We start from the raw sequence: 23374 nt of genomic DNA on the forward strand, positions 1-23374 counted from the left end.
TATTTGGTGTTTTTACTTGGCTGTTCACCGCCCTGAGTCCTCAGGGAGAAGGGCGGTATACAAATTCAAAATAAAATAAAATAAATAAAAAATAAATGGCAATCATGTGGCTTTAGGTGCTGCAACCGTCATAAATGCACCAAGCGCCCAACTTGCGATCATGTGACCTGCAGGGATGCTAGAATGGTCGTAAGTGTCAGGGCCTGTTGTAAGTCACTTTTTTCATTATCACTGTGACATTGAAAGGTCACTAAACTAATAGCCACAAATCAAGGACTATCTATTGGGAGTAATTCTACAGTATCCAGTTTCTCCAACTGAAAATCTGGCCACTGTATGTCCTACAAGCTGCAGCTTCCAGTTCATTTTCAAAGACGGCCCTGCACAAGCAGTCTAATTTAAATAGAGCAATCAGGGCTTCTTGATCTAGGGATGACCATAACTGGCATATCAGCCACAGCTACACACAAATATTTCCCTGGCTACAGCTTCCATTGCCCATTCATAAATCAGTGCTTGACTCCATCAAGATTGCCCACATGGGAGATGTTCCCAGAGAATAGAATAGAATAGAATAGAATAGAATAGAATAGAATAGAATAGAATAGAATAGAATAGAATAGAATAGCAATAGCAATAGCAATAGCAATAGCAATAGCAATAGCAATAGCAATAGCACTTAGACTTATATACCGCTTCACAGTGCTTTACAGCCTCCTCTCTAAGTGGTTTACAGAGTCAGCATATTTTCCCCAACAATCTGGGTCCTCATTTTACCCACCTCGGAAGGATGGAAGGCTGAATCAACCTTAAATCTGGTGAGATTTGAACTGCCAAATTGCAGTCAGCTGGCAGTCAGCAGAAGTAGCCTGCAATACTGCACTCTAATCACTGTGCCACCGTGGCTTATAGGATAGGGATAGGGATAGGGACAGTGGTGGGTTGCTTTGCGCAAAATCGCCTGAACTGGGGAGAACCGGTAGCAACCCACCACTGGATAGGAATAGGAATCAGTTGGAAAGGACCTTGGAGGTCTTCTAGTCCAGCCCCCTGCTCAAGCAGGAAAGCCTATACCGTATCAGACAGATGGTTGTCCATTCTCTTCTTAAAAAGAGATAGATAGATCAGCTGCTTATGCCGAAACAGCAACAACAAGGTTTTATTCCAACCTTGTTTCCCCCTCCATTCGATCCCAGGATATAAATAGAAATAAATGTGACAGAGCTGTCTTCCTTACTGGAGTGATATGAAAGCAGGGAACGTTTTTTAGTATGAATTTGGATGGAGAAAAGACCCCAAATATATCCATTATAGTGATTTGTTTTCTTAGGTGTTACACTGTTTATCTGAAGATGTTGCAACGGGCAACCCCACAAGCAGATACAGAAGTTAAAACCAAGCCACATGCTGGCTTAGCTGACTGTGTCACTCCAGGAGGTCCTTGTTCAGGAATCCTGTGTTTTGGATGGAATTAGTTGCTGTCAAGCAGAAGGACTTAGAAATGTCATTGTTACCCAAGAATCTGTTAATGATAGAAGAATTTTCTGTTCCCATTTATCTTTCTTTCTTTTTTTTTTTAATCCCCTCTGAAAAAGCAGCTTGTGCATGTAGCTGATTCAGCTTCAAGGGAATTAATGTGTGCGGAAGCAATTCTGGAGAAAGGAATGTAGATATTTAAATATTTTGTCCCTTTTGCCCTTTTTTCTACTCTCTTCCTTCCTACTTATTTTCTTGCCCTTCTTTATTATCACTGGGCAGATCTGGCAGTGGTGAAATCCGAATTTTTTTACTACCAGTTCTGTGGGCATGGCTTGGTGGGCAGGGTGTGGCTTGGTGGGCGTGGCAGGGGAAGGATATTGCAAAATCCCCATTCCCTCCCCACTCCTGGGGGAAGGATATTGCAAAATCTCCATTCCCACCCCACCCTGGGGCCAGCCAGAGGTGATATTTGCCGGTTCTCCGAACTATTCAAAATTTCCGCTATCGGTTCTCCAGAACCTGTCAAAACCTGCTGGATATCACCCCTGCAGAACTGGGATAGGAAAGCGACACCACAAAATTTGTATTGCCCTTCATTATTTCCTTGCCATCGTTCACATGTTCTGCATTAGAGCCAGATTGAATTAATGTGGCATGTTATTTCTTCTATGTCCATCCATCCCCCCCTTTCGGGCAGGGGCAGGAGACAGAATCTTTGTTCCAATCTTGTTCAAGGCTCATTCATTTGCTCTCCAGAGACAGAGGTTTGGTGTTTTTATTTTATTTGATTTTTTTTTTAATAATGTGCTGCGAAGTCATTTTAAATTCTAGCAATAATGTGGATAGATATTCTTCGTAATAGTCTTTCGGATCTTCCAATGATGTTCCCATCACAAGTGTAACTGAATCCTTCCAGTTGGTGCTTAAAAGAGAGGAGCAGGAAATGCAATGTTTTCATGCAGTTGTCATCACAGAGAGATGCACGTAGATTGCTGTGTCATCCCATTGGAAGATAACAAGGGTTAGTTCAGTATTGTCGTAGTTTCTTTCTCTGGAAAAAAAAGTACTAGATAGATAAGGGATTTTCATACTATTCTCAGAACATATAAGAATTCCTTGGAAACTAGTCTATTTTACTTTTTTTAGCATTATTATGGCTGTGGACTACTCAAAACACAAACTGCCCACCCTAACAACATCGCCAAAAAGGCATTAAGGGTTGTAAACCTAATCTTGCGTAGCTTTTTCTCCGGTAATATTGTACTACTAACCAGTGCATACAAAACATTTGCTAGACCAATTCTCGAATATAGCTCATCTGTCTGGAATCCGCACTGCATATCGGACATTAATACAATTGATCGTGTCCAGAAATATTTCACAAGAAGAGTCCTCTGCTCCTCTGCTCGCAACAAAATACTTTATGCCACCAGACTTGAAATTTTGGGCTTAGAAAATTTAGAACTACGCCGCCTTTGGTATGACCTAAGCGTAGCACGTAAAATCATCTGCTACAATGTCCTACCTGTCAATGACTACTTCAGCTTCAACCACAATAATACACGAGCACACAATAGATGCAAACTTAAAGTGAACCCCTCCAAACTCGATTGCAGAAAATATGACTCCAGCAACAGAGTGGTCAATGCCTGGAATGCACTACCTGACTCTGTAGTTCCATCCCAAAACCCCCAAAATTTTAACCTAAGACTGTCTACTGTTGACCTCACCCCATTCCTAAGAGGTCTGTAAGGGGCGTGCATAAGAGCACCAGCGTGCCTACCGTCCCTGTCCTAATGTTCCCTTTAATTGTATTCATTTTATGTATTCAATTCATGCTTATACTTATATATATTATCTAATACATACTCGACAAATAAATAAAATAAAATAAATAAAATAAAATAAAATATCCAATACTTACAAGTTACTCTTGTTGATGACAGCATGGTAGTTGAATTCCTTCCCTGTGGAAATTTCCTGGCTCCTTGCTTTCTGTTTTTCAAAGTATAGTAGTAAGTTTTCTTAGTGACTTGTTAATAAAGTTGAAGAAAGCAAAGTCATAATTGGAAAGTAGAAAATAACGCCATCCCAAATTCAGTAGCAAAGAAAGGACAGTTGTTGTTTTTTACTCATAATGAATGAGTGCATTATCTCTTTACCCAAAATTAAGTGAAACTAAAATCCAGAAAAGTAATGTAATCAGAAGTCTGACATTAAAAAATGCATTTGGCAATTTTAAATAAAACATATATATTGATCCCAAACACTTAACGTTGTAAAAACATTTAATAGTGACATTTTAAGATCAATATTAAAAATATCTATAGTAATCTTACTCTGATTTTAAAGATGTAGCACTGTTGCTTTCTAATGCTTTACCCTTCGTATTTTAGAATTCATCTTGCAAATCTGTTGTCTAAGGATACTAGGATTGAGTCCCAAAAATAATAAGATCCTGAAGATCTTGCCTTAATAAAACATTGGAGCATGCCTAGATTTTGTGGCAGGGTAGTTCAAGATTTCCTTGGCAATTGCCTTTAGGCAGGAAAAGCTTCTGGATGGCAGACACTTTGAAAACTACTGAAACATGTTTGATTAAAGCAGTCAAAGGGGATAAAAATATGTCCTTGAAAGCTCTTGTGGAGCACTTGGCAATTTGAACGTGAGCTCATGGGGCAGCAAAAGGTCTCTTAGGGAGAGTGGCTCAGAGCTGATTGTAGCATGTAAGGCTGGATGTGCAAATCTACCTTGTCACTTAGTTACATTTACTTAACAAAGAGTTGCATGGGGAATGAAACTCTCTATCTTGGGTTTTAAACCTCTTGACTCAGTATGTCTTCTGCATTGATTTTCATGCATAATTCTGCCTATTCCACAATGCTTTTTCTAGACTAGTGTTTCTCAATTTCAGCAGCTTGAAGATGTGTAGACTTCAACTCCCAGAATTCCCTCAATACCATGGATGGCTTGGGAATTCTGGGAGTGTCGAGGTTCCAAGTAATACACCCATTGCAAACAGAACTCTGAGGCAGAGAACAGTTTTATTAGGAGATATCATCTTGATACAAACTGGTGGAAAGCCAACTCTGAGAGTTCCCGCGCTTTCCACCTCATTAAAAAGTGAAAAAGTTTCCTGTTCTCCCAAACAATAAGTCACATTGTCCAATCTGGGTGCTGGCTGGTTGCCTGGTTACTTCTCTCTTCCTCCTCTGGCCAGCCAACAGTTGCAATGTCCAAAATAAGAGAACTATTTTGTTTTGGCTACAAAACCCCAGCTATCACTACTCCCCCCTCAGGTCCAGGCTGTGTCAAGCCTAAAGCCATGTGAAAAGAAATCCCGATAGAAAAAAAAACTACAGAAAGGAAAACGGCCACCGCCAGGTCAGCTTCAGAGTTGACAGGGAGATGAAGTCCACACATAGCAAGAACACTTAGACTTATGCACCATTTCATAGTACTTTACTGCCCTCTCTAAGCAGTTTACCAGCGTCAGCATATTGCCCCCAATAATCTGGGTCCGCACAAGGATGGAAGGCTGAGTTGACCTTGAGCTGGTCAGGATCGAACTACTGGCAGTCGGCAGAGTTAGTTTAGTTTAGTTTATTTGATTTGTATACTGCCCTACTCCCGAAGGACTCAGGGCGGTGAACAGCCAACAGTAAAATACATAGATACAAAAAATTTAAAAACCAGATAAAATCAAATTAAATCATTTTGGCCCAGACAGATTAAAACACCCCAATAATTTAAAAACAGATTAAAATTTAGATATTTAAAGAAGGGAAGAGGTTAGGCCAAGCCTGCCTGATGGAATAAAAAGGTCTTCATAGCACGGCAGAAGGTGCGCAGATCCGGGATCCTCCGTATCTCCGGGGGGAGCTCATTCCAGATAGTAGGTGCCCCCACAGAGAAGGCTCTCCCCCTAGGGGCCGCCAGTCGACACTGTTTGGCTGACGGCACCTGGAGGAGTCCCTCTCTATGAGAGCGTACTGGCCGGTGGGAGGCTATTGGTGGTAGTAGGTGGTCCCGTAGATAACCAAGTCCTAAGCCATGGAGCGCTTTAAAGGTGGTAACCAAAACCTTGAAGCGCACCCGGAAGACCACCAGGAGCCAGTGCAGCTCGCACAGGAGAGGTGTTACATGGGAGCGCCATGTCGCTCCCATTACCACCCGCGCGGCTGCACTCTGCGCCAATTGGAGCCTCCGGGTGCTCCTCAAGGGGAACCCCATGTAGAGAGCGTTGCAATAGTCCAGGCAGGAGGTGATGAGGGCATGAGTGACCGTGCGTAACGAGTCCCGATCCAGAAAGGGACGCAACTGGCGAATCTGGCGAACCTGATGAAAAATCCTCCCGGTCACGGCCGTCAAGTGCTCTTCTAAAGACAGCCGTGAATCCAGGAGGACGCCCAAGTTGCAAGCCCTCTCCGTGGGGGCCAATGATTCGCCCCCAATAGTCAGTGATGGCATCAACTGACTATATCGGGACGTCGGAAACCACAGCCACTCGGTCTTGGATGGGTTGAGACTGAACCTGTTCCTCCCCATCCAGATCCGTACGGCCTCCAGACACTGGGACATCACTTCAAGGGCATCGTTGGGGTGATCCGGGGTGGAGATGTACAGCTGGGTGTCGTCAGCGTACTGATGGTACTCCACCCCGAAACCACGGATGATCTCGCCCAGCGGCTTCACATAAATGTTGAACAGGAGAGGTGAGAGGACCGACCCTTGCGGCATCCCACATATGAGGGGCCTCGGGGTCGACCTCTGTCCCCCTGTCAACACAGACTGCGACCGGTCAGAGAGAAAGGAGGAGAACCACCGCAACACAGTGCCTCCCACCCCTAACTCTTCCAACCGGTGCAGCATGATACCATGGTCGATGGTATCAAAAGCCGCTGAGAGATCTAACAGGACCAGGACAGAGGAGCACCCCCTGTCCCGAGCCCTCCAGAGATCATCAACCAACGCGACCAATGCCGTTTCCGTGCTGTACCCGGGCCTGAAGCCCGACTGGAACGGATCCAGATACGGATCCAGATCCAGAGTTAGCCTGCAATACTGCATTCTAACCACTGCACCACCACAGCCACATGTTAAAGTTGCTGAGATTGAGAAACGCTGCTCTAGACTACTTACAGATATTTTCAAGCCCCCTTACTGCCTGGCTTCCCATTGAGAATGATATAGCAGTTGCAATCAAAAGCAGGACAGCATAAACCTGATTTGAGGCAGGTTCCCTAAAATCATGGTGAAATCATTGGCAGTACTGATGTTGGCAGAGCTATTAAATCCCTAGTATATACCAAGTTGATGGCTTAATGATGGTATAATGGCTTTTTTTTGGCAGTATAATTTTTCAGGTTTCTAGATGTAAAGCTCAAAATGAGCATAAATGTATATTTTGTGCACCACAATTACCAAATTTGGTTGAGCTGAAAATCTTGATCTCCCTATTCCAATGTTGTCACCATATCATTTTTTCTATTGCTGCCGGAAGCCTAAATAATTAATTAAAACACATCTTGAAGGGAAAACCTACATGGCCCTACCTTAAAGAGAACAGTGGCGCTACTTTGTGGTTCAGGTTTACCAGCTTTTCTTTGGTCTGCAGGAGAATATTTTTGCCCTGTCTCTTAGCCGAGACTCGGAGAAAATGAGAAGCAGCCAGAAATGACCCAACTTGCAGTCTCCATGAAGGAATTAATTAGCAGGCTGTGCTAATTGATTCCAAATAAATCCTCACATACTGATTTAGGATTATTTGAAAAATAAACGCTGTTTTTCTTCTGCTTGTCTTCCAATCATATCTGAATGCCAGCTTCTACTCTTTCTATTCCTGCTGGGTGCCCAGAACACTCATCAGTGGCAAGGGACAGAAAACTTCCGATGCCAATTTAGACATTCCCTGTCAAAGAGGTTGGAAAAGATATAGACGGGCTTTCTCTCAGCACTTCCAGATTCAGTCCTTACAAAATCCGGGTTGGCATTCTGAATGTTTGTTCCCAATCCTCTTCCAAGCTGGAGATCTCAGATTTAATTATGCAGCCATTGCTGTATGTGTATGATAATGCTGAGTATGCTAATGTTCCTCAGAACCTCTGCCCAGTTCAGGATGATCTTCTAAAATGCGCCCATGTGCAAATGTGCTTTCCTCAGGTCAGAATTACTTTAAGTTAATTCTGATACAGGCTATATAGTAAATGTCAACAAGTCACCTAAATGTGATTTGGCCACATTCCTTGATTTACAACTGAGAAGTGGGAAAGCTAAGTCTGTTGTTTTTTTTAAGTTAGTTTAAAATTCTTTAGCTCCAAAATGCTTGCCCAGATTCCAGACATTTTTTCCTCACTTTGGCATTTTAAAGAATGTATACTTGTGTATATCCATACAAATAATATAAATGTACTTAAAGAGTATCTCAGGAAATGGATCCTCACACAAGACCTATATGTATGGAAGGGTTTCTGCAGCAAGCAAGCAAGCTTGCGGTTTAATGGCTCTGAATTATTTGGACGAGATAATAGCGGTGCTATTGTTTGAGGGTCTTGCCTTCCCCACCAGGAAGGGGTTTTGTATTCTTTATTTATTTATTTATGCCATACTGACGTTTTTAAAAAACCTTTTAGGAATCAGGGTGGAGAAATTGCCTTTTTTTTCTTTTAAAAATAGCAAATTAATTTTTCTCTTTTGGGGCAGGTGGCTGTAAAGAACAACATTGATGTTTTTTACTTCAGCTGTCTTATTCCCCTCAATGTGCTTTTCGTAGAAGATGGCAAAATGGGTGAGTGTGGTATATCTGGTTATTAATAGGCCCTGAGGAAATTAAAGGGAGGGATGGGATGTGTACCATGGAAGGACGGTCACTCTCTTAGGTAAAGGACAAACAATAAATGAAGTACTGCAGCATTTGCTATGTGGACCTACAGAGTCCAAACTGGTTTTCTCCAGTCAAGGAAATATGGCCTTCATCTCCCAAAATTCCCCCATCAATATGGCCATTGGCCATTGAAGTCCTACACTGCTTGCCCACAATGAGGATGCTGATTTCTGACAGCTATTTCATCATATACCTTTTAAATTACTCTTTAAAGTTGTTCTACTACATACTGCAAATCAGTCTGCCCTTTTACTCCTACAATAATTGGGCCAAGTGGAGGTAGGAGTTTTGGATCTGAAAAACTTTATTTTCACTCCTGCCCAATGTTCGAGGATCAGGGTTAGGATGAGAGGAATCTGTAATCCCAGATTCCATCTTCAAATTATAATTCAGCAAAGGAAGACACGGAAGACTTTATTTATGTTACATATATTTACATGGTGCTCAATTGATCTGTGAGTCCTGATGGTAGGAATCCATAAGAAACATAACAAATGTTAAAAACAAATTATTTTGTTTCCTGCCTTTATTATTCTTATAAATAAGATGGCAAGCATATATTCAACACACCTTCTTCCTTCTATTATCCCCACAACAACCCTGGGAGATGAGTTGGGCTGAGAAAGGGTGTCCGGCCCAAGATTACCCAGCTGGCTTTCATGCCTAAAGTGGAATTAGAACTCACAAGTTTCCTGCCTTAAGTACTAGACCAAAAAGGCTCTCATTAAACTAAAAGAACAATGTGTCTCTGGAGGAAAGCCAAATAACAATCACATACACAAAGTGGTCAACTTAGCAATTGTTCAAAGTTACTATAGATTGCCCCCCCCCCCCAGCAAAGCTAATTATGGCCCAGTTTCAGAATTACAGGTGCTGCAGCATCTCCCTGGTCACAAGTACAACATATGGGTAGATTCACCCTATGACCGGCCATTTCTCATCCTGCCACGTCCCCACAGGCCTTTCCCAATCTATATTTTCCTCCTCAACCCCCCATCCCTGTCATCAATCACTCACTTTCCTTTTGTAGAACTCTGGAGCTCCAGAGCTTCTGTTGGAGAAAGGAAGCAAGCTGCTCTACCCCTCAACATCCCTAGGTTGCATGGTGCCATCTGATAAATTGTGGCCGCTTCAAAAATGGCCCCCTGAAGGGATACTGAGGGGTGGAACAGTCTGCTCCCCTTCCCCAATGCAATCTCTGAAGCTCTACAAAAAATATGCTGGAAGAGAGTGCTGTTGTTAATATTTGGGCTGTTACATCACTTAGCCCTTAAAGTGTGGGGGAGGGAGGGGAGTCTCAAACATCTCTCTATAGAAATATGGAAAGCCATATAGAAATATGGAAAACTCAGTTTTACGGTTTCTGATCCTGTAGAACGCCAAGTTTTCCTCGCCACGTGGAAAGACATCCCAAATGAAAATGAACTTCAATTCCAAATTAAAGAATGTCATCTGAATGCCGGTAAGTTGAATTCCCCCCCCCCAAAAAATATCATCTCTCTAGCTTTGCCTAAAACTGCCAGTTTTGATTTGTGACTCATGATTTGGCTTGAAAATAGCTGCTCTTTGGATTTGGTGTAACACCTCCTGTGTCTCGTATTCAATATGACTTTTATGACACGTTGTGTCCCATGGATATGGATGGACTCCAGTGGGAGCTTAAGGAGTTTCCTAGTGATCGGGATGGGGGTGGGGTGCATTCTTTAGTTCTCTAGTTGGCCACTGGCAACAAGAGGTGATCCAGGTTCCTGACAAGATCATGCTCAGCCAGACTTCTTTTGTTCCTCAATCATGAGTAGCTCCTCAGTTTATCAAGGAGCTTCAAGAGGTACAGCACCAGAAGTTATACCCAAAGAGCAGGTAGAGAAAAATGATTTTAAAAATGGTACAAACTCAAGTTTGAACCTATATCAGATCAGTAAGGGAAATGAGGTATACATATTTCTTCTCCCTTAATTGCTTCATTCGGGTGCAATTCAGCAGCCTATTTAGGATTGAAAACTTCCTGTTGGAGATAGTTGAGCAGGAAGGTCTCCTGCTGGGCTGTTGTGATTATTGTGCACAACACTTCAATAAAGTCACTCAGATTTGCCAGAGCCTTGGAGTCTAATGTAGTGACTAGACTATGACGACTATGTAATGACAACTATCTTCGTCATTAACTGAGTTTCTTTTTGGCCTTCGTGTTCCAATCGGTGGCCAGAGTTAATATAACTCCTGCCATCTGTGCTGTAAGTCCATGTCTTTCCTGGTTGTTTAGTGGGCAAGGGAAGGTGTCAAGGTTGCAGCCTTGAAAGAGACTGTGATACTCCTGCTCCTCAAGAGGCCTTCCGTGGATTCAGCCATATTGGACAACTGTAAACCTGTTAGCCTTTCCCTGGAAAGTCAGCTGCAAAGGACTCTAGAGAAAGTGGATTATCTGAATCATTTCAGTCCAGTTTCAGCCATGGGGCATGTGATTGAAATGGCATTGGTTACACTGGTAAATGACTTGTTGAAACCTGGTGTTCTGACCCAGCCTTAGCAGAACCAAGAAACAGACTTGCGAAAAAAACCCTCTTTATTTAACTACTGTGAAATAAAGGCATTCACACACAGAAAAGTCCAGGCAATAATCCTTCCAAGGGTGAATTGCAATAACAGACCTTATCAGTCCTTGGATAATTGCCAGGCCGAGAGCTTCCAGTCACAAAGCTGAAAATTAATTCCTGGCAATAAGTCTCTGAGGCACGAACCACCACTATAAGCAAAAAAATATGAACTGTTGTCTCCTGCAACAACCATTCCCCTTTTGCTTCTATTTATTCCCCAGCCAGGGAAGGGCCATTCAGTGTCCACATGTCCCTTTCTTTCCAAGTCGGCCCCTGTTCCTCAGTTGTTCTCCTCTCCTGACAGCTCTGCACATACGTGCATCTGGAACAGGCCCCAGCTGTTCTTCTTCCCCACTTATCTCTGACTCCGAAGGCAGCTGGGAAATGTCCGACGGCCTTGACTCTATCTCTGCTTCCAACGCACAGCATCCATCAGAGCCTTCCCCAGATTCCAAGACTGGCCCAAGTTCCTCCCCAACATCCTCATCGTCCAAGTCTGCCACCAGCTCTGCTGGCAGCTGGCAGGCCACAACACCTGGGTGGGGGAAAGCATCTCTTGTGGTCCTATTAAACTTCTCAGTGGCTTTCAGTATTATGGTATCCTACTGGACCACTTGCTTAGGTTAGAGATGAAGGTAGTTTTTCAATGGCTCAATTCCTTCCTGAGTGAATGGTTCCAGTCAGTGGCAGTTGTGGTTCAGTTCAGTGGCCACACACCTAATGTGTGTCACAACGTTCAAGTTTACTTCCCTATTATTTATGATCTAAATCAGGAGTGTCAAACTCATGGCCCACGGGCCAGATGCATCAGGCGATGGCCACCCCACCCCCATTTTAGCGAAGGGGAGGAAAGTCACAATATGTCACGTGACGACAATGTGACGACGCAAGTTTAATATCCCTGATCTTAAATGAAGCCACTGGGAGAGATCATCCTTCTGTTCAGGATTCAGTAACATTAATATGCTCAATTATACATTAACCACCCCATGCTGATTCAGTGATGCAGTGCTGGTCTTGTCTTGGTGTCAGGAGAATGAGAGGGTCTGGATGGGGAGTAATAAACTGAAGTTAAATATTAACAAGATGGAGTCACTCTTGATCCATCATGATTCCTCTTGTCTCTCAAAAGGAAGGCACCACCCCTGAGAGCAGGTATGTGACTTGGATAACATCCTAGGCACTGTAGGAGTAGAATGAGTAATTGAAGGCAGTGGCCAAGAGAATCTTCACCTAGTTTCTTCATCAATTGCATTTTTATTTGGACCATAATGATCTTACTACACTCAGTAATACATGTCCCCATTGCTACCTGCCTAAATCGTAATGCATTCTAAAATAGCTGAGAAACGTGCAATTAATACAAAATGCAGCTGATCATTGACTGACACATTGTAGCTATCAGAACGTATAACATCAGCGTTGCATGTCCTCCATTGGCTTTATGTAGGTTTTGATATGCAATTCAATCTGTTGATATTGATCTATATCTCCTGGCATGTAGTTGCTTATTGGTCCACCTCTTTCAACGAAAATTAGCTCAACTGATCAGCTGTTTTCAGAAAAAGCTGTTAATTGTTCCCTACTCCAGGGAAATGAGGGGAGCTGATGGCAGGAATGGCGGTTGTACCATTGCAGCACCAGCCCTGTGGAATGATTTCTGTTCACACTGAGCCTCTGTTGTCTATTCTCTACTGCTAAGCCACCCTGGGTTTGAGTGGGAGTGGAAGGGCAGAGAAAGGCATGCAGTGGAGATGCAATTTATGAGAGAATAAGATAGGAACACTTTTTCAGAAAATAAAAAATGGAGCTATAGCACAGCACTTTATTTGTAAGTACATCCATCTGACTAGACAGAAGGAGAAAGAATAAGCAGAATACACAATATCTTCTGGAAATAGAAGGTTTTATGAGGAGACAAGTGCTATTTCCATAAATTGGGCTTTGCAACCAGTTATGTCCCTGTAGTAAAAAAAAATTGTGAATGAGGGACCCCTTTGCTAGAGCTCCCCCATCATATTTTCAAAACATCAAATGTGCTTGACCAAAAGCCACTAATATAAAGTGCATATTAATAAAGGAATGAGGTTATTTTATCTGTCAGACTTTTGGGTAACACAAATGTATTTAAATTATGTTATATTGCTGATAGGAAAGTTTGCCTGAAATTCTGTGTAATCTGGGGCAATGAGTGGGCTTGGCCCTCACAAAGCAAACCTATGTTTTATGTGGAAATAGGTAGTATTGTCAAGACATTTTTAATCTTTAAAACAATCATGCATCAACAGCCTTGAGGCCTCCTCCAAGCATCTTCCTCTGCTTGCATGGGGCTACATTATTATTGGAACTCAGAGAATTAGAATGCCAGAGAGATTCCACTCCAGGCAATGCATGCTTGAAACCCTTACAGGAAAAGAGAGAGAGAATGTTCCCCATTGTTATAACAGATGCGAGCAGCCATTTGGTGCCAATAATGCATAACAGGTGAGAGTATGTCCCATACTGAGCAGGCCTTGAGTTCTATTTTTTCTTCCTGGGTTTTTGTGCAATGTTTTGGTGAATTCTTTTAACTATAAAAAAATACCCTTTTGTGGTAGTTTTCAAATATTTTCTGCTTTAAAATGGCATTTATCTACAATACCAATTGGGAGGGGAGGGGAAGGATATTAGGGGATTCAGAATCTTGCACACCTCCGAGGAGCCTCCTGTTGCCCACCTCTTCATTACAAGTTCCTTTTCTTAGGAAATCATCAGCTGAGCTTCTGTAGATTTTCTTGCCAACCTCATTGCTCCCAGCAGAGTAGTACACATCTAGCTGGCAATATTGCTGCCTCTGTCTTTCTCCTGCAAATCTTGGCAGCCCCAATCTTCAGACTCCAGCAAGTTGGGGGGGGGGGGCGCAGGAGGGAAAGGCAGCCCAGAAAACCTCTCTAATTGCTGTGAGAGCAAAACATCAGCTCGGGAGATGGGGGAAGCCAATCTAATGAAATAAAATCTTGCTTATTACACATGACCCATTTTTCACGTTCGTCACAAACCGAGTGAGACTGGCAGATTCCCACACACGCTGTCACTTCCCCAATGATAGCTCACTTTTGAAAGGCTTCACTTCCCACCACTTTTTTTGTTATGGGCGAGGAAGCTCATTATCGGGGAACGTGGCTGTGTACAGCCTTTGAAACGCTGGAAAGTTTTCAATCACAGGATCCAAAAGTTGTCCTACAACAAGATTGGAATTACCCAAACTGATCTAGTCAAATCAAGATTCAGATGAGGAACTGTGCAAATGCAGGTTCTAGATCAGGGCTGTCAAACTCGCGGCCCACAAGCCAGATGCGTCATGCGCTGGTCCTGCCCACACCCAGTTTAGCAAAGGGGGGAAAAGTCCCGATATGTCACGTGACGATGCAAGTTTGACAGCTCTGTTCTAGATCAAGATCATGTCTTTTCAAACGTGGCAACTTTCAAGATGTGTGGACTTCAGCTCTGAATTCCCCAGCCAACTAGGGATACACCATCTGTTTGTGTATCATTTTTGTTTTCTTATCTAACTTCTCAAGTTTTTTTCCCCACATGAAAGTGTAATTGAATACGTTCCTTACATTAATCTTTGTATCTGATTGTATGACTTCAAGATAAAATATGGCTAACATATTCACTTGACTAATTTTTGAAGTTTAATCTATGTACTTGACATCATCAATTCATGGTCTGTTGCACAGTCTGCATCTGAAAAATCCTGACTGACTGAATTACGTTTATTCATATTCTGTTTCCTACTATATAGTCAATTTGATTCCAAAGTTATGCATTCAGTGGTGCTCTAGTGTAGACTTTCAGTTTATGTTGCCTGCAAATGTTGGCAATAAACTATGCCCTACTTATCGTCCTCCTGACTGTTTCTATGAAATCAAGAGAAAGAGAGACTGGCCACATTTATTTGTGGGTGAATGTTTAAGAATTTTTATTATAATAGTAAAATCTAATGCAAACTAAACTTAAGGACAAGAGAATAGAAAGAAGGAATAAAAAGTGCCAGATAAAAGAGAAGGAGAAAAGTAGGAATATAATAAAAGAATAAATATATAAACAGGTGACTTCCAACTTTCCAACTGTATAAACAATTTTGGTGACTCTTCACCCCCTCTAAAGTTACAGCCATTTATCTCCTAATCACATTTAGCATCAGTTATCTTTAAACAAATCCATAAAACATCTTTTCAGTCTTGGTATCAGCAGAAAGTCTTTAAAGGGTTACCAGAGGTAATGTACAGTGAATATTAAAAAATCTACACACCCCTGTTAAAATGCCAGTTTTTTGAGATGTAAAAAAAAAAGAATCAGACCAAAATAAATCACTTCAGATTTTCCCCCACCTTTAGTATAACATATAATCTGTACAATTCAATTGAAAAACAAATTGAAATCTTCCAGTTCGTTTCTAAGATCAACATTGTATTTAGCTTGTTGCTGTTTAATTCAGATTCTTTAAATTCTTAGAATTAATGTTTTCTTTCATTCAGAATTGGCAGGCTCACCCAGTGTTTTCAGAGTAGTTGTTTCAAAGGTCTCTAATAGTTTAGAAGTAATTAAAGGGTAATTTCCAAGTGATTAAAATGTGAAGTTTGCAAACTTAGTGTCCTTCAGTGAGCAATATGCCTAATCCCATTGCCTCCAGGTGTTCAAACCCACAGAAAACCATCAACAGGAACAGCCACCTGGAGTGCATGTGTGCAATCTCCCGTCATCTTCTTACCCAGAGAGGTTCCAAGAGCCGGTGTATTCACTGGTTCCTTGGTCTTTGCCACAGTTGTTAGTTCTGCTTTCGCAGAGTCATCTTCAATTCACCATACCTTCCTTGGAAGTCCTATTTATTTTGTTTCATATGGATGGTGAAAACAATTTAAACCACAATATCAAACCTTAAAATATACAACACTAAAGATAAAATTCAAAACAAACTGGCAGCTGAGTGTAAAAAGTAATACTATGTAATAAAGTATTAATGCACTCAGGCTTCACTATTTTACAAACCTGCATTTCTTTCCTAGTAACTAGAGGAATGCCTTCCAATATAGGATGCTCATTATCTGGTATTGTGCCTACACATGTTTATTTGCTGCAACCATGCCCATGCATTTTCTTAATTCCTTACACTCATACCTGCAGAGCACATCTGCCTCAACCTCTGCTGTATATTACTCTTAAAGTCACCTCTCCCCTTTTGATTTTGTTGGCAAAGATGACTTTACGTGGAGCTTATATTCCAATTTACATCAGTCTCTTGCATCAAGAGTCACCGAAGCTACTAAATCCGCCTGTAGCATTAAGGTAGCAATCTGCTGGTATGAAATAAATCTCTATACTATAGATTTATTTCCTGCTAGGGGATTGCTATCTTAAACCATGTGGGTGGTACTTTACATCTGGTGTGATAATACTGTATCTATCCAGCTATTGAACTAAACATTCCTTCATTCCTTAGCATTGGTCATGTTCCTTGTGCAATATTGCTAGAAATTGGCCTGACCTATTTGACAAAGTCCATAGAAATAGGTAGGCTGTTGTAATCTAAATCTTAAAATTGGAAAACCAATATTAGGACGATAAGGAAAGTAGGAGAAAGATACTAGTTCAGTTGATGATTCAGTTAGCTGAGCTTATTTTCAGCAGAAGACAAGGATTTAATTAGCAACAATACTAATTTTATCCATAAGGCTCAGTAGCTCAGAGTCTATGTTTAGTTACTATATTGCAGTGTTTCCACAAAATGTCTACTATGGCCTCAACTAAGTTGTACAATCTTTTATAATCAAAAATATTTTAGAGGAAGAAAATCAATTTGATATACGGTAAGCTTTTCAGGATGGCAGAAAGTTTGCTTGTGCTCAAAATGTCTTCAAATCAAAGTAAGTCAGCGCATTGAGGTTTCCTTCAGGCAACGAGTTACAAGGGTGGAATCTGGTTTCCGTGGAATAAAATTCCATTTGTTTCTCAGCTTGCTGTTGCAGTGTTGCTATTTCTAACAGCCATTGCCCCCTCTCCCCCCACACAAATACACATCACCAACCACTTTCCTTGCCCCCTTTCTAAAATGTTCCAACGCCCAATTATCACTACAAAAGAAAAGCAGGCATGCCGTTTCTAAAGTAGGTGTTTCGCACAATCGCAGGCTTGTGTCCGACTAAGCCAAGGTACACTCTCGATGTCAGATTCCTTGTGTGCTTGGGGCTTGCCTTCTCTCCTAATCTGCTGCCACCCCCATCCTTAGTTGCAAGGTCACCCTCCTGCAGTAACTTAAGTTCAGAGTGTCAGAAAGGCATAAGCGTAGCAATTAAGTCTCTGATCACAAAGCCAGTGCCTTTCCGATGATAGCAGGCTGGGGGTGTTCTCTCGCACATGTCAGAATAATTCTGCTGAGCAGGAATTAGGGTAGTCAAGGCTGTATTTAAATGCCATCATAATGAGAGCTGCAAGAGGGAAGGGATGGGTTTAGAGAAAGCTTTGTTAGGGCTGTTCTTATTATGTTGTTTGGAAGAGCCTGAAAAAGGTTGGCAGCCCCCCTTGCGAGTGGAACAAACACAAACAGTCGCAATGTACCTAGGCCTCCTAGGTATAATGTCGTAAACTGTATATGATTAATGCCTGTCAGGCCCCAAGAACCAAGAAAAACACGTAGAATTACTTTTGAACAGTTTCCTTTATTGTTCCTCCCCTCTGGACAGAATTCTTGCCAGACTAAGGCAACAACTTGCATCGCTAAAGATAAACCCTGAGAATTGCTAGGGAGGAGCCGTCTTAACTCTCTTCCCGCCAATCAAACCATCTGAAGTCAGCGATTTCTTTGTCCTCTGGGATTCAGCCCCTCCCTCATGGGAATCCAGACTACATCCCACCACAAAGCCAGTGTGGAATAATGGATAGGCTTGTACGGCAGCAGTTCATGTTCCGTGATCAAATTTAAGGAAAATGTTGGGGCCCCTCATGCTGTCTCCTCCCCAATCATCTTTTGTGGTCTTGCCAAGGCTGGACACCCCTGGTATAAGGTATGGTATTACCTGTAGCAGTACCATGGTTTTTTGAGGTCAAATGAGTTCCCTATTAGTCAGCCTAGATTAGAACCATCTATCCAAGTCTTTGGCTCTAACGGCAGTTCACTTAGGTTCAGTATAATCCCCTGAAATGTATGCTCAATATATTCAATGCAAGATAAATTTCTGTCTTCTGGCATCAACTGAACCATCTGAAATGGAGGTGCATCAATTCAGATGCTTAACACTTCTTTAAAAAGGAAAAAAAGTTTTGGAGAGTGTTATTTCTGGAGGGACTGCCACTGCCTGGGCTAACTTTTGACTGCAGGTTTTTGTTTCCTCCTCCAAAAGATCATCATAAAGGGATGCTCTGATGGAATCCAAAGTATTTTTAACAGCAACCAAGCTTTCTTGGGGTAAACCAATAGCAAATGGGGAGGGGTGTTCCTTTCAAGTTCCGTGCCTCTCCAGGAATCTTTGCCAAATGATTTGCCCCATTTGGTGCTAAGGTTGTGCTGCCACTCTGCACAGGGTCCCATTTATAAAGGCAAGCCCGTCACATGCCCATGCCGGTCTACCTCACGTGTCAGGCACTGCTGGGCAATGTTGCCTAGCAACCTGGCTCATTCCCTGAGAAGCTGACATCAGCCTTGGCATGGGAGGACTGGGAGGGAAAGGGAGGAAAGGCTGGCTGACTGACATTGACACCTTTGAAGGAAAGGGAATGATTATGTTCCGCAAAGGAGACCCTTACCAGTTTTTTTTAAAAAAAGAAACTAATTAATGTATTAAATGCACAATGTGGGGGTAAAGAGAATGCATCCCCTGCGCCAAAGAGCTTACAATTACTCTTAGGTCAATGTGCATCCAACTTGACTGGCTTCAGTCATGATTCTCCTGTTAAAAAGATTTACTCTCCTCTCTTCCCATATCTATATCCGTTGTTCCCCCAAACCCAGCTCATTAACTCTCCTGAAACCTTGCCGGCTTCTTAACTAGAGCCACTTCTAATCTCCATGTCATTTTAATATTAATTGCCACAAAAAAGGGAACATGCTCAAATTATCAAAGCCTCTCTTGGACAGCCCTCATGTATATCCTCCTCTGAAACAGCAGGTTTGATCATTGCAGAGGCAGCTATTTTGCTGGAAATTCCTGAGTCTGAAGAAAAAGTCTGAAAATAAACATAAAAGTTGAAGGTGTTTTGTGTTTGTGTGTCTTAAAGTCCCTGAACCTATTTATTTGAAATTTGGCATTCCTTATCCCCTCAGATGGGACTACTTTTCCTGCACTTTTCACCCAGTTCTGTCAAAGAGAATCTAGACTATAGTTAATTTCCAGGGACAGTCAGAAGGATTACATGGACATTTGGATTCTGAATCAAAATTTGTATTTGGGCTCCAAGTTGTTTGTGACCATGGAAATTAACCCAATTGTATTGTGCTGTTTTGGAATCCTTCAGAATGCAAACCAGATCTTAGTTTATAAAATATATGATTTTTTAAAATAAGTTTGGAGAATTAATATTTGTAAGGACAGTATGTAAGTGATTACAGAGTTTTTTTTAAAAAAATTATTTATGTATTTATTTTGGTGTCTTCAAGTCAGCTTTTTGTCTTGCTGGACTGTCCTTGCAGTTTTCTTGGCAAGATTTCAGAAGTGGTTTGCCATTGCCTTTTTCCTCGGGCTGAGAGAGTGACTGGCCCAAGGTCACCCAACTGGCTATGAGGCTCGGGGGACTAGAATCTTTGGTCTCCCATGTTGCAGCTTGCTACCTTAACTGCTCCACCAGATAGGCTCAGCAGGGACTCGTCAGGCAATTGCTAAGAATCCAGAGTGGCTTAAGATACATGAACACACCCCAAAAACTTATAGAATAAAATAGGCTGTTTTTGTCCCAGGATTCTCAAGGGGAAGTCATGCTTTCAAATCTCCATGGTGGTGAGCAGCTGTTAATGCTACATGGAAAGGGGATGATTGTTCTGTACGGTGAATTTCTCAGAGAAAAAAATTGGGGTAGAGAGGACACAATCCCTGGAAAAGATGAGTTGCCTGGGTGTCTCAGTTTCCACAGCAACCAAGAAAAAGGCAAAGCAAGCCCATTGAATTGTGAATGCAGTTAAAGAGAGATCGAATGTTTATGTTTCTATATGTGTGAGGGGGGGAGGGAGCGAGTAATGACCCCTTCAGCATGACCCCTTAAGTCAACCATTCTAGGATCTCAAATGGATCCAGCACTAACCTGATCCACTTGGAGGCTTCTTCTGAATTGTTTACATTAGGAGAACACAGAAAATGAAAGCGTTTCGTTCAAAGGCATCTGTTGGTTTATGGATACATTTGCTGCATTTCCCAGCTTTGCTCTACATTAATGATACAGCATTTGGGGAGGATATTGCGCAGTATGGAATCTTCTGGCAATTAAGGAAGAAATATGAATGGAAAGGAAGCCCTGGAAAGTGAGGATGACAAGTGTTAACTCCTGAAGATCTTGACTCTAAGCTCCTCATAAGTAGGGACTTGTGTCTCTCTCTCCCCCACCTTTTCTTAGTTACCCGGTCAAAAGCAGAACAATTTAGAAGGTAGGAAGGCAAACCAGAGACCCACCTACTCAGTACTCTGATTCCCACAGAGGCTTTGAAAGAGCAGGCACTGGCAACCTTCTCTTCTGCTGTTGGCCCCTAACAGCTAATAAATATGCAATTGCTGAATTATCCATGAACACACGTACAAAGAGAGAAGGAAGGAGTATTAAAATGGCCGCTCATCTTTTGCCCCAAATCTGGGATAGTCTCTTTAGAACTGGGCCCTTTGTAACCCGAGTGGGTCTCTTCTTAGGAGATTGTTCCAGCCCCAGAGCCCTGCCATCTTGCATGGTACTGCATGTTCAGCTCATCTATCAGGCAGAGGGAGACAAAGGGTCAGAAACAGAATGGAAGTAGATTGTCAAGTGGATTCTTATCCCTAATGTTGAATTGTGGGCCCGAATAGTTGGCACGAAGAGAACGCTGGCACAGCAAGCAAGGAAGCATGTTCCAGTGATAGCAATTTATACTGTTACAATTTTCTAGATTGTCTCTTGGTATGATCTCAAGACAGGTGATATGCTTGGTATGATCTCAAGACAGGTGATATGCTTGGAAGGTTTCCAAAATCTAACGGGGCTTGCTTTCTTCTGTTAGATACTGTTTCCAGTAAGCTCCAGAACAACAACATATATACCATTGCCAAGAGAAATGTGGAAGGCCAGGACATGCTGTACCAGTCACTGAAGCTTACCAATGGCATCTGGATACTGGCCGAACTACGCATTCAGCCTGGCAATCCCAACTATACGGTAAGGTCCTGTTGCTGAGGCAACAATGCCCTGAACTTCTAGGCTCTTGTTTCAATCTCACCTTTCTTCTTTCTGTCTTAACTTGCTATTTCCTTGGGGAAACTATCACTGAGCTGGTGCTCACAACTTAAAAGGAAGTACAGGTAGTCCTCAATTTACAATCACAGTTGAGCACAAAATTTCGGTTGCTAAGTGAAGCATTTGTTACGTGAGTTTTGTCCCATTTTACAATCTTTCTTGTCACAGTTCTTTTAAGTGAATCACTGCAGTTGTTAGGTTAGTAACACAGATCTTAAGTGAATCTGGCTTCCCCATTGACGTTGCTCATCAGATGGTCGCAGAAGATGATCACATGGCCCTGGGACACTGAAGCTGTCATAAGCACAAGCCAGTTGCCCAGCATCTGAATCTTGATCACCTAACCATGGGGAGGCTGCAATGGTCATAAGTGTGAAACATGGTCACCAGTCACTTTTTTTCAATGCCATGGTTAACTTTGAACGGTCGCTAAACAAACTGCCGTAAGTTCTGACTTACTTCTTTTCAAGAAGTTCAGTTAAATATCATAACCGCATTTCAAATTATCCCTTTGGAAAATCTGGAGGACAGATGAAAATACTAAAGCTGTTGCCTGATTAAAGAAAATCATCTTTAATGAATCCACTGACTGACAAATTTTGGGCCTGTCCAGTGAGCACGTCTCCAACATTTATTTGTCTTTGTTATCATGGTCAGGTTGGCAATAATTGATTAGGCTTGGAATTCACTCCATCTGGTAGGCACCAAGTCCCTTTCCTCTCATTTATTCCATGAAATGATTGAACCCTTATACATAAGAGGAAAATTGGCTGGTTTCACCCTCAATCCTCAAGCCAGGTTAATGAAGGGCAGTTGTGCTGGCAGAACATGCTGCAATCAGATAAATATGCGATTTTATTGTTGAATGTGATGGTCTGATTAGAATACATCAACCACGCAGCACACAGAGGTTTAGCATGTTGGGCAAGCTTTCCTGGCCAGTTTTTTTTTTTTTTACACAAAGAAAATCTAAATTCTGATTAGTAATGCCAGACATGGTGTTGAATTGAAGGGACTTTTGCTATCTTCATGAAGTTTTTAGCTCTGCCCCACAACAGTCCACCATTGTTGTATTGCTCAGGGGCTCCTGAAATAATTCCCCTTCCCTCTTTTCTCCAACAGCTGTCTCTGAAGTGCCGAGCCCCTGAAGTCTCCCAGTACGTCTACCAAGTCTACGATGCCATTTTGAAAAACTGATCTGTCAAACCACCACCACTGCCAGCACCTCACCACATGGGAAACGGAGCGGGGGCAAACTCCACATCTACTGCCATCGCCCGTGTGTTGGTGTAGGTCAAGAACATTCCTTCCCTCGATCTGGGAAAAGCAGCTCTGTGTTGTGTCCGAGATCTCAGCTCCAGATGCTGAGGTTAAACCAAGGTAGCAAGTAGTGTCCACGTGCCGGTAACAGTAGGGGATGTTGCATTTGATACTTTTAGCATCTGTGAGAATTTTGTAACCACTCCGCATCAGCTGTTTTTGCAGTCCTGTGTGCCATGTCCGTCTCGTTTGTTCCTGTGGCTTCTTCATCTCGTGCCAATGCTTTGCATTTTCTAAACCACTGTCGGCCTCTGGTTAATATTTTGTAATATGCTTCTTCGTTTTAATAAATGCACATGCACACACACACACATACACTCTGCCTAGCCAGAGGCATCTGAGAGAAAACACACACACTGCACTTTATTATTCTTTTGTATTTGCGTACTGCTGATTAATTTTTGTAATGAACCAGCTGTCTACAATAAGCAGGAATAAAGGAGGGGCATTGAAACAAGACTAGTTGTACAACTTTTGCAAGGAAACCAATGCTGGTTTATTGATTTAACCTTGGGAAATTCGATTACCTGGTACGAATTCTAGTTTATTATTATTATTTAAGGCCTCTCCTTGCCTGCCCTTCCTTATAGACTGAAAATCCCCCATTCACTAAACCTAATCCTGTGGACACCTGAGGGTTTGTAGCTGAAGAGAC

The 23374-nt window shown here is 42.1% G+C and overlaps 1 protein-coding gene across 2 annotated transcripts in view; it reads left to right on the top strand.

The window, feature by feature from the left end:
* Window positions 1–23176, top strand: part of AP2B1 (adaptor related protein complex 2 subunit beta 1) — an 84595-nt gene extending 61419 nt beyond the window's left edge. For both annotated transcript variants that reach the window (XM_034420943.3, XM_034420944.3), the window contains 4 exons: window positions 8182–8266; window positions 9738–9824; window positions 21167–21321; window positions 22522–23176. In XM_034420943.3, the coding sequence (XP_034276834.1) occupies window positions 8182–8266; window positions 9738–9824; window positions 21167–21321; window positions 22522–22596 (402 nt within the window). In that variant the 3' untranslated portion in view covers window positions 22597–23176. The remainder of the gene's footprint in view (window positions 1–8181; window positions 8267–9737; window positions 9825–21166; window positions 21322–22521) is intronic.
* The last annotated feature ends 198 nt before the right edge of the window (window positions 23177–23374 follow it).

The sequence above is a fragment of the Pantherophis guttatus genome, chromosome 1 (genome assembly GCF_059756535.1).
Source record: "Pantherophis guttatus breed Tessera chromosome 1, ASM5975653v1, whole genome shotgun sequence".
NCBI lineage: Eukaryota > Metazoa > Chordata > Lepidosauria > Squamata > Colubridae > Pantherophis > Pantherophis guttatus.